Source organism: Tribolium castaneum, chromosome 7, assembly GCF_031307605.1.
Source record: "Tribolium castaneum strain GA2 chromosome 7, icTriCast1.1, whole genome shotgun sequence".
Classification (NCBI taxonomy): Eukaryota; Metazoa; Arthropoda; class Insecta; order Coleoptera; family Tenebrionidae; genus Tribolium; species Tribolium castaneum.
This window is the reverse complement of record NC_087400.1, coordinates 747,118-759,458: the sequence shown is the minus strand read 5'-3', so window position 1 is coordinate 759,458 and position 12,341 is coordinate 747,118. Positions and strand designations below refer to the sequence as shown.

Here is a 12,341-nt window from a genome sequence, read left to right as displayed (position 1 = left end):
CCCCTAATGAACACCTCGCTGACTTTCGAAGTGCTGTTGTACTTAAACTCGTACTATTTCGGCCTGTTTGCCGTTTGTGAGATCGGGATGAACGTGGTAAAGTACATGAATTTCCCCGATTTGAAGCACTTTTCCACCGATTTCGGTATTCTGATGGCTGTTTGCGTGATTGAGCTGTTTCGGGTGATTTTGGCAAGGAAGGGCAACCTGACCGAGAGAAGTGAGTGGTTTTTTGGGCCAACATTATCTGGACTTGATTTTTTACAGAATGGCCAGTTCTGGTCGCAATTTTCCTGACGATCCCTTCACTAGCTGGAGTTTTGTATTTTATGATTTGGCAAAGCCATGCTTTGAGATTTGAGTACATTATTTGCGGCATACAAGTCGGCCTACAATTCGTCGAGATTGTGACTGGAATCTTGTGTCTTCTACCGTTCTGCAAAACCCCGGAGTATTATTAGATAATTTTTTGTACGATAATAAAGAAATAAAATAAATGGATCAATAATTTGAAATGTAGGGATATTCGAGTCGGTGTGGTGGCAGTGTCAAAGTGTCAATTGTCACGTCACGTAACCTCACAATTTTAATTACGATTTTTTTATTTAAAAATCAAAAAAACACAATAAATCCACCATGGGTGACCCCCAAAGTGGGGAAAACTCGCAATACGACTTGTATCTGCAAGAAATCGAAGGAGTTGACGATTACTGGGGCCCAACTTTTAGGTGGGCGTAAAATTTTAAGTTCGGTCTTTCACTTCCAGTTTCAGGGCAATTTATGATAACGACCAGAACGTAAAGTTCCGCGAGAAGTTAGACCAACGCATCCAACACCACAACAAAGACATTGAACGCCTTTGCAATGTGTACTATCAGGGATTTATTGAAGCAATCAGAGAGTTGTTAGAAGTGCGAAACCACGCCAAAAAACTAAACGTAAAACTTGCCACAATCCTAGCACAAAATTCACACCAATTGTAGGGCCAGGTCACCACCCTCGACACCCAACTGCACCAAGCAGCAAAAAACATCTCAAAATCGGGCAATGAGCTGCTACAAGCGCGCAAAGTCCAGAGCAACATTGCCGTCGTAATCGCCCAACTTAATCTCTGTTTGCCGGTTTTGACCTCTTATTCCAAATTAAAAAAACAAATCGCGGAAAAACGGTAACAAAAATCAAAAACTAGGCAAACTTGTAACAATTTTGTAGTTATTACCCCGCCTTGAAAACTTTAGAGGAGCTGGAACACTCACACCTGCTCCACGTGGCCAATTATCGCTTTTCTTACCAGTTAAGGGAGAGCATACCGAAGTGAGTCAAAAAAAAACGGTTACAGTGTCCTGCAATACCGACTTTTGCAGGATTAGGGAAAGCATCGAAAAGGCCTCAATGTCCGACTTGAAGGACTTTCTGGAAAATATTCGCAAATTTTCCCCGAAAATTGGAGAAGTGGCCATGAAACACGTCAGTTTAACTCGATTATTAGCCTCCTTGATGGATACGTAACTTTTAATGATTAAACATTGCCCATCAAGGAGGCTATGATTCTGTCATTCGTTTACTTATTGAAAGTGATGAAATTGTAGACTAGTGAACAGTTGGCCAGTGACCCCACAGTCATCGGACGCAAGAAAAAAAGAATAGCGCCACAACCGTCAGGTCACTTGATTTAATTCCGTATTTAATTTTTTGTTAAATATTGTAATTTAGGTGACGGCGTTGGTCACTTCTCTGAGGAGGATTTAAGTGCCCAAGAATTGATCGATTTTTCGCCGATTTATCGCAGTTTGCATATTTCAACAGTGCTTAATACGAGGGCCACTTTCGAGACGTACTATAGGGCCGAAAGGACGAAACAGGCCCGCTTGGTTTTACAGCCGCCCACTAATATGGTAAGTCGGCTGTGACTTGTATCGTGATCGTCTTTTGTTCCCGCAGCACGAGTGTGAAGAGAGCTACCGTGCCTACATTCACGCCGTCCTCGGTTTCTTTATTTTGGAGGATCACGTGTTAAACACCGGGAACGGGCTCATAACCCGCGCCTTCTTGGACGAAATGTGGACGATGGCGTTGTCAAAAATCGTCAGTGCTTTGCAAACACATTCGGTATAATTACCCGAAAAATTTGTTTACTCAATCGGTTATGAAAAAAATTTCAGGCGTATTGTACCGACGCCACCTTGATCCTGCGCATTAAAGACTTGATCATGCTTTTTTGCACGACTTTGCGTAATTATGGTTATTCGGTGAAACCGTTGTGGGAGTTGGTGCGTGAATTACGTGACCATTATACCGAAGTTTTGATGCAGAGATGGGTGCAAGTCTTTCGGGAAATTCTCTCGAAGGAGGATTTTCAGCCGATTCAAGTGTACGATCTCGAGGAGTATGAGCATATTTTGTCGTCGTTTCCATGGGACGAGGACTTGCCCAACGATGTGGTTTTCCCGCACAAGTTCCCCTTTTCGGGGATGGTGCCCAAGGTCTACCAACAAGTCAAGGAGTTTATTTACGCGTGTTTGAAATTCTCCGAGGATTTGAATTTAAGGTTTGGTTGTTGAATAATTCCAATCGAAGTGGGCTGTGACTGAATTGTAGTCAAGTGGAAGTCGACGAAATGATCCGCAAGTCGATGAATTTGCTCCTGACGCGGACGTTTAGCGGTTGTTTGTCGTCAACGTTTCGTAGCCCGCACATCAATCTTCAGGAAATTATCCAAATAATCATCGATACGGGCTATTTGGAGGAAGCCACGGTCTACTTGGACCAGTTTATTTCAAATATTACAGGGTAGGGCACAAAATTAATCCGCCAATAAAAACAAAACATTTAGGGAGGAGTCTCGAGGGGTGTCCACGGGAGTGGTCCAAGGCCAACCAGCCATGTTCCGCGTGGCTCGTGAAGACGCCGTGCGCCAAATTTGCGAAAAATTGCGCCAAAAATTGAACGAGTTTTACGAATTGGAGAGTTATGATTGGCTGTTGGGTGAGCCGTCAGGACACGCCTCTAGTTACATCTCCGATTTGATTGCTTTCCTCCAGACGACGTTTCAGAGTTTCACCAATTTACCGGTTTGTTGATTGGTTTTGTTGATTTTTTATCGAGTGATTTGTAGCCGGAGGTGGCGCAAGTTGCGTGTAAGTCGGCGTGTGAACACATTGCCAATTCGATGTTTCAACTGTTGATGAATGACGAGATCAAGCAAATTTCCATGGGGGCCTTAAACCAAATCAATTTAGATTTACTACAGTGTGAACGTAATTAATCGAAAAATGATAACCGGAAATTTAAACAAGTTTTACAGAATTTGCGGCCTCTGAGCCCGTCAAAGGCCTACAAGAGGACGTCCTCTTGTCGTATTTTACCAAACTACGGGAGACTTTAGACCTGTTCACGTCATGGGACTGGCCCACTTATTTCCACGACTATGGGCAAGAAACCAGCAAATATAAGCAAGTCAATCCAGATGATGCGATAGTATTGCTCGAAAAGTAACAAATCGGGTTATTAAACCACAAGTTAATTGATTCTTGTAGATTGAAAGAAGGCGATAAGAAAACTATGTTCACAGTATTGAAAAAGAACGAAAGAGACAAGAAGAAGTTACTGGAAACGGTCCTAAAACAACTGAGACAGCTGACCCAAATAACGCCCAACAAATAACCGACTTGTTGAATTAAATAATAAATTTTATTAATTATTCGGTGTTTTAATTTTTGTGGCCAACTTGGCCACCAAATTTAAAAAAGTAACAACTTGGCGTTTGCGCATGCGCATTGCCAACATAACCATCAAATTTGCGGTGTGGTTTTTCCCCTTAAAACAGTTAAAAATTGCAAAAAACCGTGAACTAACTGTAGAAAAATGCAAGTGCCCCCTGTCTTTATCGACGTGAGTCCCGAGGACCAGGTAGGCGCCCATTTGTGGCATTTTGTGTCCATATGACACTTTGAGGTTATGTTTTAGGCGCAAGAGCTCCGCATTTACTTAAAAAGTTTAGGCGCTGAAATTTCGGAGGAAAAATCAGTCAAGGGCATCGAAGACGACCTACACAAAATAATCGGCGTATGCGAGGCCTGTTTCAAGGAGGGCCAGGAGCCCGAAGTTGAGATGGTGCTCAACGACATTGTCTCAATCATGGTGCTTGTAAGTGTCTCGAATCATTTGCGCGTGGTATTGGACGTGTTTTAGATCCCGGCCGACCGGTCCGAGAACATCATCCTGGCCTTTTGCCAGAAGCTGCTCAAGGCTCAGGGCCCCAAACTGGGGCTGGTGTGCCTGCGCGCCTTGTGGCTGCTGTTCCAGTCGCTTGACGAGACGTCCCCCATGCGCTACCACGTCTACTACCACTTGATTTTAATTGCGGAGAAAACGGACCAGGTCAAGTCGGTGTTCCAGGATATCGAGCATTTGAAGCAACAGTTCGCCCCGTGTCCACCGACAAGCGAGCAGTTGCAGATTCTGTACCGGTTGTTGCACCAGGTGCTGCTAAAGAGCAACCACAGTGAGCAGGCTGCCAAGGTCATGATCGAACTTTTGGGGACCTACACCGATAAGAACGCCTCGCATGCCCGCGAGGACGCGATCAAGTGCATCGTCTCGGCCCTGGGGGACCCCAACACCTTCCTCCTCGACCCCTTACTGGCCCTAAAGCCGGTCAAATTTCTCGAAGGGGAGCTAATCCACGACTTGCTTAATATCTTTGTCAGCGAAAATTTGGCAACGTATTTGAAATTCTACCAAGAACACAAGGAGTTTGTCACGTCGCAGGGGTTGAACCACGAGAAGAACATGCAAAAGATGCGGTTGTTGTCCTTCATGCAACTCGCTGAGACCAACCCGGAGATCAGTTTTGACGTGATTGAGAGAGAGTTGCAGATCAAGGCTGAGGAGGTCGAGGCGTTTATTATCGAAGTCTTGAAGACTAAACTGGTGAGGGCCCGCATGGACCAAGCCGCTCGGAAAGTCTACGTCTCAAGCACCATGCATAGGACTTTTGGGCGCGCCCAGTGGCAACAATTGAGGGATTTGCTCCACTCGTGGAAAAGCAACCTCAGCATGGTCCAGGAAGGGATGAAGAACGTCACAGCGGCACAGCTCGAAATGTTGAACCAACAATAATTGTTTTGTAGCGATTAATTTAAGAATAAAAATTTTGGAACTAGTTGGGGATTTTTATTTTAATACCACGTCAAGTAACTAACTAAATTTGCTGCTTAAACTACGAAAATTACATTATTGCGCCCCATAATTTAATGTGGGGGTTTCACCCGCCACGTGTCGCACGTTCCTTGCCCCCAATCGGGGTCAAGAGCCGCCGGTGCCGTTTCATGTTGGCAGCACTGTGTGGTGTTGTGGCCGCTGATTCCGATTTTGTGGGAATTCCGTGCCTTCTTCTGATGCAATCACAGTTTAATTTCCGCTAGATAACACCGAAGAGTGCGTTTTGGTGTTGGTGTGTTAAATAATTGCAAATTTGGTGGTTGGAGTTAGGTTATGTCGAAACGTGTGCAGCCCCCGTGGTCGGCGCCGGAGGCGTCTGGCGGTCCGGTCCTGAAAGTGTTCAATAGTCTGACGCGTCAGAAGGAGGTGTTTAGGCCGATTTCGGGCAAAAAAGTGACTTGGTACAGTTGCGGGCCGACTGTTTACGACGCCTCGCACATGGGGCACGCCAGATCGTACATAACTTTTGATATTTTGAGGCGCGTCCTTGCCGATTATTTCGGTTATGATATTTTTTTCGTGATGAATATTACGGATATTGACGATAAAATCATAAAAAGGGCGCGTCAGAACTACTTGTTTGAGAGGTATGTTGGGGAGGAGAGGTCGTTACAGGAGGTTTTAAGTGACGCAAAGTTGGTATGGTTGTTTGTATTTTGTGGTGGTCACATTGTAACGGGGGTTTACAGGTTTTGGAGAAATTGGCTGAGACCACACAAAATGCCTTTGATCCCGATAAGAAACAAATGTATGAGAAACTTCTAGTCAAGTAAGCTATTTTGGCATTTTTTGTATATAGATGATTAAATTAATTTTTCAACTAGTCTCACTAAATCGGTTGAAGAATTGGAAAATGCGGTCAAAAGTGGTGATAATACGAAAATTGAAAACGCAAAGAAAAATTACATAGTGCGGAGTAAAGACCCACTGTCTGATTGGCTGGATTGTAAATTTGGGGCCACAATTACAGACAATGCGATTTTTACGTCATTACCACAGCACTGGGAACAAGAATTTCACAAAGACATGGAGGCTCTAAATGTACGTATTTTCGCAGCAAAAGTTGTACAAGTGCTACTTTTTGTCCGAATACAGGACAAGGTTTAGAGAAGAACGAGTGAGAAAATAATTTTGGTCAAAACCGCATCTCGCTATCGTCTTTTGTTTTCGACTTAAACAAAAGTTGACGTTTTAGCGAAATCTTAAAAATATCATATTTTCTTTATTATTAAACATTTACATTTGAAACAAAGACTTTATAAAGGCATTTTTTACAGAGAATCTAATGTTATTAGCGATTTTTTTCAAAAATTCGTTTAATTGTAATAACATGAAGTTATATTTTTTTAAATAGGAATCATAGTTGGCTGTGACAATTTCGAAAAGATTATTTTTTTCTGATTTGATATGTCTATTTGTGTAATACATAATTTAAAATATTTAAGAAAAAACAAAACATTTCGCTTTTTCTTTATATAGTAGGCCATGAAAAAATTTTGGATTTTTAATTAAAACTATGAAAATTGTATTATCCAACATGTATTTATAATTTAATGATTTTTTAAACGCTAATTAATTCAAAAACAGCATAATAAATTTTTATGAGATCAAATTTTTGCAATTAATAAAAATTATTTGTTTTTATATTTAAAATGGCAAGCTTACGTTGTCATTCTATTTTCCAATTTTAAACAAGAAATGTCGGAAGAAGAAAAATCTTATTAATTGTATGATTGCGTATCAATAAAATTTTATTTTCCAAAAAAATGTCAATCCAAACACCAAAATCAAATTCCATCTGCGGTAAAAAAATACACAACATTATCAACGTCACCTCCATTGCACTTAATCATAAAAAAGTGGCATCAAGTGGTAGTGAGACATAGTTTGCAATTGTCTGCACATTTTTATGTAATTAAAATCTGCGACGTTCATATATTTGTTCAATTGAAAATAACTTTAACTTATTTTTATAATTTCACATTTTTTACTTTAATAACCGTTCACAAAATTTCTAGATTATTCACACCTTTTATGTGAAATAATTTTTCCATGGCCAACTACTTTCAAATATTTTAAATATATTTTTTATCGAAAACATATAAAAATATCAAACTATATTTATATTGTTTTGAGTTCAGAAAAAAATAAGCTTTCCGAAAATGTTATAGCCAACTATGATTCTCATTTAAAAAAATACAACTTTATGTTATTACAGCTAAACGAATGATTAAAAAAAATCGCTGATAACATTATTAAATTCTCTGTAAAAAAGTACTTTGATTCAAATTTGTATCTTTTATAATAAGGAAGATATGAATTTTTTAAGATTTCACCAAAATGTTAACTTTTGTTTATAAGTCGAAAACAAAAGACGATTGCAGGATGCGGTTTTGACCAAAATTATTTTCTCAAAAAACGGACCCGAGAATGTGTCACTCGTTTTTCTCTAAACCTCTTAATTTCGAAGATCCCGTATTCGGACATCACCCTGTACAATAAAATAGCATAGCATTAGCACAATCGTTCAAATCTCAATATTCATTATGAGAAACAGAAACGTATTTGTCTTGAACTATTTATTACAAAAAAAAATAAAAAAAAATAAATAAACAAATAAATAAAACACAACACTTTTTAATGAAGTTATAAAAATTCGGGTGTTTTGTAATTTTCTAAAAAAAAATGTCATGTTAACGTAAAACTTAATAAATGTCTGGCTTTGCAGTGCGTTCGCAATTTGTAATAAAGGCAAATAATTTTAAAATAAAAATCTTACAAGGCCGTTATTTGACTCGACATAAGACATAATCAGTGTTGTCACAGATTACGTAGTTAATTTACAACAATGGCTAAAAATCAAATAAAATAAAATATTATCAGTTTTTTTCCTATTCTTCTGTTACACTGAATTAATTAATTTCCAACTCTGCAAACAGACTGACCCCAGTTATGTCTATTGGTAATCCATTTAAAACTATTTTGTGGTAATTTGCAACACTATAACAGGTTTTTTTTTTATAAAAATATTGTAACGAAAAACCCCACAAAATTTTTCTTTTTTTTTTGGAAATATATAAAAAACCAACTCCTTCGTTGTCCAGATCCTCAAACCGCACGTCCTGACCCGCGTCAGCGAGTACATCCCCGAAATAATCGGCTACATCTCCCGAATCATCTCGAACGGCTTCGGCTACGAAGCCAACGGTTCGGTGTACTTCGACGTCGCCGCCTTCGACAAGCAACCGAACCACTACTACGCCAAGCTGGTGCCGGAGGCCTACGGCGACACCAACAGCCTCCAGGAGGGCGAAGGCGACCTCACCACGGCCGACCAACGCAACGAGAAGCATTCCCCCAACGACTTCGCGCTGTGGAAACGCAGCAAGCCGGGCGAGCCCGCCTGGGATTCCCCCTGGGGCAAGGGCCGCCCCGGCTGGCACATCGAGTGCTCGGCCATGGCCTCGACCATCTTCGGCGACACGCTCGATATACACACCGGAGGCGTTGACTTGAAATTCCCGCATCATGATAACGAAATTGCGCAGAGTGAGGCACACTTTGGGGCCTCCGAATGGGTCAAGTATTTCCTGCATTCGGGGCATTTGACGATTGCCGGGTGCAAGATGTCGAAAAGTTTGAAGAATTTTGTTAGTATACAAGACGCGCTAGCGAAATATACGGCGAGACAGTTGAGGTTTGCCTTCTTGTTGCATGCCTGGAGGGACACGCTTGATTATAGTCAGAATACTATGGAGGTAGCGCTGCAATACGAAAAAAATTTCAATGTTGGTAGCATTTAGTCAAGTTGGGTTGGTACTAGTGTTTACACGTTTTAGGAATTTTTCTTGAATGTTAAAGACTTGACGAGGAATTTTTTGAAAAAACCGACTCTTGTGGGGCATTATGTTAAGTGGGAACGGCAGGAAATGGAACTAAATGGGCACTTTTTGCAGGCGAAGGATAATGTTCATGCTGCTTTGTGTGGTAGGTCAAAAAATACTCTATGTGATCAAAAATCATGTTATTTTAACTTTTTAATTACTTTTATTTTGAGATTTTGTTAAAACTTTTGCGAAAACACAATATAATGGTTAGATCGCCTATGTGTGACAATTGTCACAAAAAATGTACGTCTCAATTGACATTACAAAACAATGACAGGTGACAGCTGTCAGTGTCAGGTCAAAAATTCACACGTTTAAATGAGTTTGCAGAGTAAATTCTTGACAAGTAGCAGGATTTTCATTGTGATTTTTATCGAAAACTAATAAATGCAAAAATAAGACAACATTTAAACAGTTGACAGCAAACCATATGAACTTATCATGCCAGAAAACCACAGCAAACCACGACCAGAACAATTAAATCATATCTTCCTTATTATAAAAGATACACATTTGAAACAAAGACATTATAAAGGCATTTTTTACAGAGAATTTGATAATGTTATCAGTGATTTTTTTCAGCCATTCGTTTAACTGTAATAATATAAAGTTGAATTTTTTTTAAATAGGAATCATGGTTGGCTATGACATTTTCGAAAAGTTAATTTTTTTTTGATTTGATATGTCTATTTGTATTATACATTAATTTTTAATATTTGAGAAAAAAAACAAAAAAATTCGCTTTTTCTTTATAGTAGGCGATGAAAACATTTTGGATTTTTAATCAAAACTATGAAAATTGTATTACCCAACAAGTATTTATAATTTAATTTTTTACAGAGAATCTAATAATGTTAGCGATTTTTTTCAAAAATTCGTTTAATTGTAATAACATAAAGTTGTATTTTTTTAAATAGGAATCATAGTTGGCTATGACCTTTTCGAAAAGATTATTTTTTTCTGATTTGATGTGTCTATTTGTGTAATATATTAATTTTAAATATTAAAAAACAAAATATTTCGCTTTTTCTTTTTAGTAGGCCATGAAAATTTTTTGGTTTTTTAATTAAAAGTATGAAAATTGTATTACCCAACAAGTATTTATAATTTAATGATTTTTTAAACGCTAATTAATTCAAAAACAGCATAATAAATTTTTATAAGATCAAATTTTTGCAATTAATAAAAATTATTTGTTTTTATATTTAAAATGGCAAGCTTACGTTGTCATTCTATTTTCCAATTTTAAACATGAAATGTCGGAAGAAGAAAAATCTTATTAATTGTATGATTGCGTATCAATAAAATTTTATTTTACAAAAAAATGTCAATCCAAACACCAAAATCAAATTCCATCTGCGGTAAAAAAATACACAACATTATCAACGTCACCTCCATTGCACTAAATCATAAAAAAGTGGCATCAAGTGGTAGTGACACATCGTTTGCAATTTTCTGCACATTTTTTATGTAATTAAAATCTGCGACGCTTGTATATTTGTTCAATTGAAAATAACTTTAACTTATTTTTATAATTTCACATTTTCTACTTTAATAACCGTTCACAAAATTTCTAGATTATTCACACCTTTTATGTGAAATAATTTTTCCATGGCCAACTACTTTCAAATATTTTAAATATATTTTTTATCAAAAATATATAAAAATATCAAACTATATTTATATTGTTTTGAGTTCAGAAAAAAATAAGCTTTTCGAAAATGTCATAGCCAACTATGATTCTCATTTAAAAAATACAACTTTATGTTATTACAGCTAAACGAATGATTAAAAAAAATCGCTGATGACATTATTAAATTCTCTGTAAAAAAGTGCCTGTATAATGTCTTTGTTTCAAATGTGTATCTTTTATAATAAGGAAGATATGAACTTTAAAAATTTCACTAAAATGTCAACTTTTGTTAATAATTGTTTTGTAGATAATATCGATACCAGGACTAGTTTAGAGTCATTGAGGGACTTAGTAACCGCCAGTAATTTGTACATAAGGGACAAAAACCCCCCAAACTGTCTCCTATTGCACGACATTGCCGTCTACATTACGAAAATGTTGTCGATTTTTGGCGCAATTTCTGAGCCTAGTAGAGTCGGATTTCCGGTAACAAGTGGTAACGAAAGTAATGTAAGTATATCCCAGTCCCCTCTTTAGGTATTAATTATTTTTTTTTTAATTATAAGAGCGAGGATAAAATCCTGCCCTACTTGGAAATTTTGGCCGATTTCCGCGACAAAATCCGCACATCGGCCCGAACTCTCAAAGCCACTGAAATCCTCCAAGAATGTGACAAACTCCGCGATGAAACTTTGCCAAACGTTGGCGTGCGTTTGGAAGACCGTGAAGGCGCCCCCAGTGCTGTTAAAATAGTAGGCCGTGATATTTTACTCAAGGAAAAAGAGGCAAAAAAATTGTTAGAACTGGAAAAAGCGAAGGAAAAAGAACGGAAAAAGGCCGAACTGGCAGCTGCGCAAGCAGCCAAAGAGGCCCAAAAGAAAATACCACCAAGTGAAATGTTCAAATTGGAGAAGGACAAATATTCGAAATTTGACGAAAATGTAAGGCAAGTCGATAGAAATAAATAATTAATTTTGCGGTTTTAGGGACTTCCCACGCATGATGTGCACGGCAAAGAGATTAGCAAAGGCCAGTTGAAGAAACTGCAAAAGTTGCAGCAGGCCCAGGAGAAGAAACATCAGGAGTTTTTGGCCACGCTAAGTTAATGATTGCTGATTTAATCTTTAATTAAGTATTTTGATATTTATTACCGCAACTGACTGGACTAGAAGAAATAAAATCTTTCGATTTTGATTTAATAAATATGATTTACAAGTTCTGGTGTTTGTTTATTAAAAATTCCCAACAAATAATTCCTTTTCCAATTCTACAAATTGTCTCAAAGTTTGTTGTAAATTATTCTAAAGTGTCAGCAACCACTGCTCCATCTGGCGGCGCCAATGGAAGTAACAAGACCGGGGACGTTTTTCAACGTGGTGTCGCGTCCTAACATAAAGCTAACCGTAGTTTGCATTCACGTCTACTCATATTTTGCAATTTTCGCGTAAATTAGCCGTCTTTGAGGTAATTTTCTTTGAAAAATGTTAATAAGCGCTAAACTAGATTACGTTCCTAATTAAATTTCGGCCCACTAGAGTTTAAAAAATGCAAATAAAAGTAAAATTTCATCAGCGAATAATGAAATTCGTTTAAATTTG

At 38.1% G+C, this 12,341-nt stretch overlaps 4 protein-coding genes across 4 annotated transcripts; all 4 read left to right on the top strand.

Annotated features, from left to right (window-relative positions):
• The first annotated feature begins 6 nt into the window (after nucleotides 1-6).
• On the top strand, nucleotides 7-515 carry LOC656829 (transmembrane protein 80). The gene is made up of 2 exons (XM_963330.4): nucleotides 7-220; nucleotides 268-515. The coding sequence occupies exons 1-2, from the start codon at nucleotides 7-9 to the stop codon at nucleotides 459-461; spliced, it is 408 nt and encodes a 135-aa protein (XP_968423.1). The 3' UTR covers nucleotides 462-515.
• A 16-nt stretch (nucleotides 516-531) lies between these two features.
• Nucleotides 532-3,700, top strand: Sec15 (Secretory 15). The gene is made up of 14 exons (XM_963244.5): nucleotides 532-728; nucleotides 773-938; nucleotides 984-1,168; nucleotides 1,213-1,314; nucleotides 1,365-1,467; nucleotides 1,590-1,662; nucleotides 1,714-1,895; nucleotides 1,942-2,109; nucleotides 2,163-2,548; nucleotides 2,599-2,790; nucleotides 2,834-3,071; nucleotides 3,116-3,257; nucleotides 3,305-3,491; nucleotides 3,537-3,700. Exons 1-14 carry the CDS (start codon nucleotides 637-639, stop codon nucleotides 3,661-3,663), a joined length of 2,343 nt encoding a protein of 780 aa, XP_968337.1. The 5' UTR covers nucleotides 532-636; the 3' UTR covers nucleotides 3,664-3,700.
• Nucleotides 3,701-3,734: 34 nt separating this feature from the next.
• On the top strand, nucleotides 3,735-5,164 carry eIF3m (eukaryotic translation initiation factor 3 subunit m). Its single transcript, XM_963172.5, has 3 exons — nucleotides 3,735-3,909; nucleotides 3,967-4,146; nucleotides 4,192-5,164. The coding sequence occupies exons 1-3, from the start codon at nucleotides 3,865-3,867 to the stop codon at nucleotides 5,119-5,121; spliced, it is 1,155 nt and encodes a 384-aa protein (XP_968265.1). The 5' UTR covers nucleotides 3,735-3,864; the 3' UTR covers nucleotides 5,122-5,164.
• A 24-nt stretch (nucleotides 5,165-5,188) lies between these two features.
• CysRS (Cysteinyl-tRNA synthetase) lies at nucleotides 5,189-11,961 on the top strand. Its single transcript, XM_008200683.3, has 8 exons — nucleotides 5,189-5,862; nucleotides 5,913-5,992; nucleotides 6,048-6,264; nucleotides 8,328-9,011; nucleotides 9,063-9,210; nucleotides 11,051-11,253; nucleotides 11,310-11,684; nucleotides 11,730-11,961. Exons 1-8 carry the CDS (start codon nucleotides 5,497-5,499, stop codon nucleotides 11,847-11,849), a joined length of 2,193 nt encoding a protein of 730 aa, XP_008198905.1. The 5' UTR covers nucleotides 5,189-5,496; the 3' UTR covers nucleotides 11,850-11,961.
• The last annotated feature ends 380 nt before the right edge of the window (nucleotides 11,962-12,341 follow it).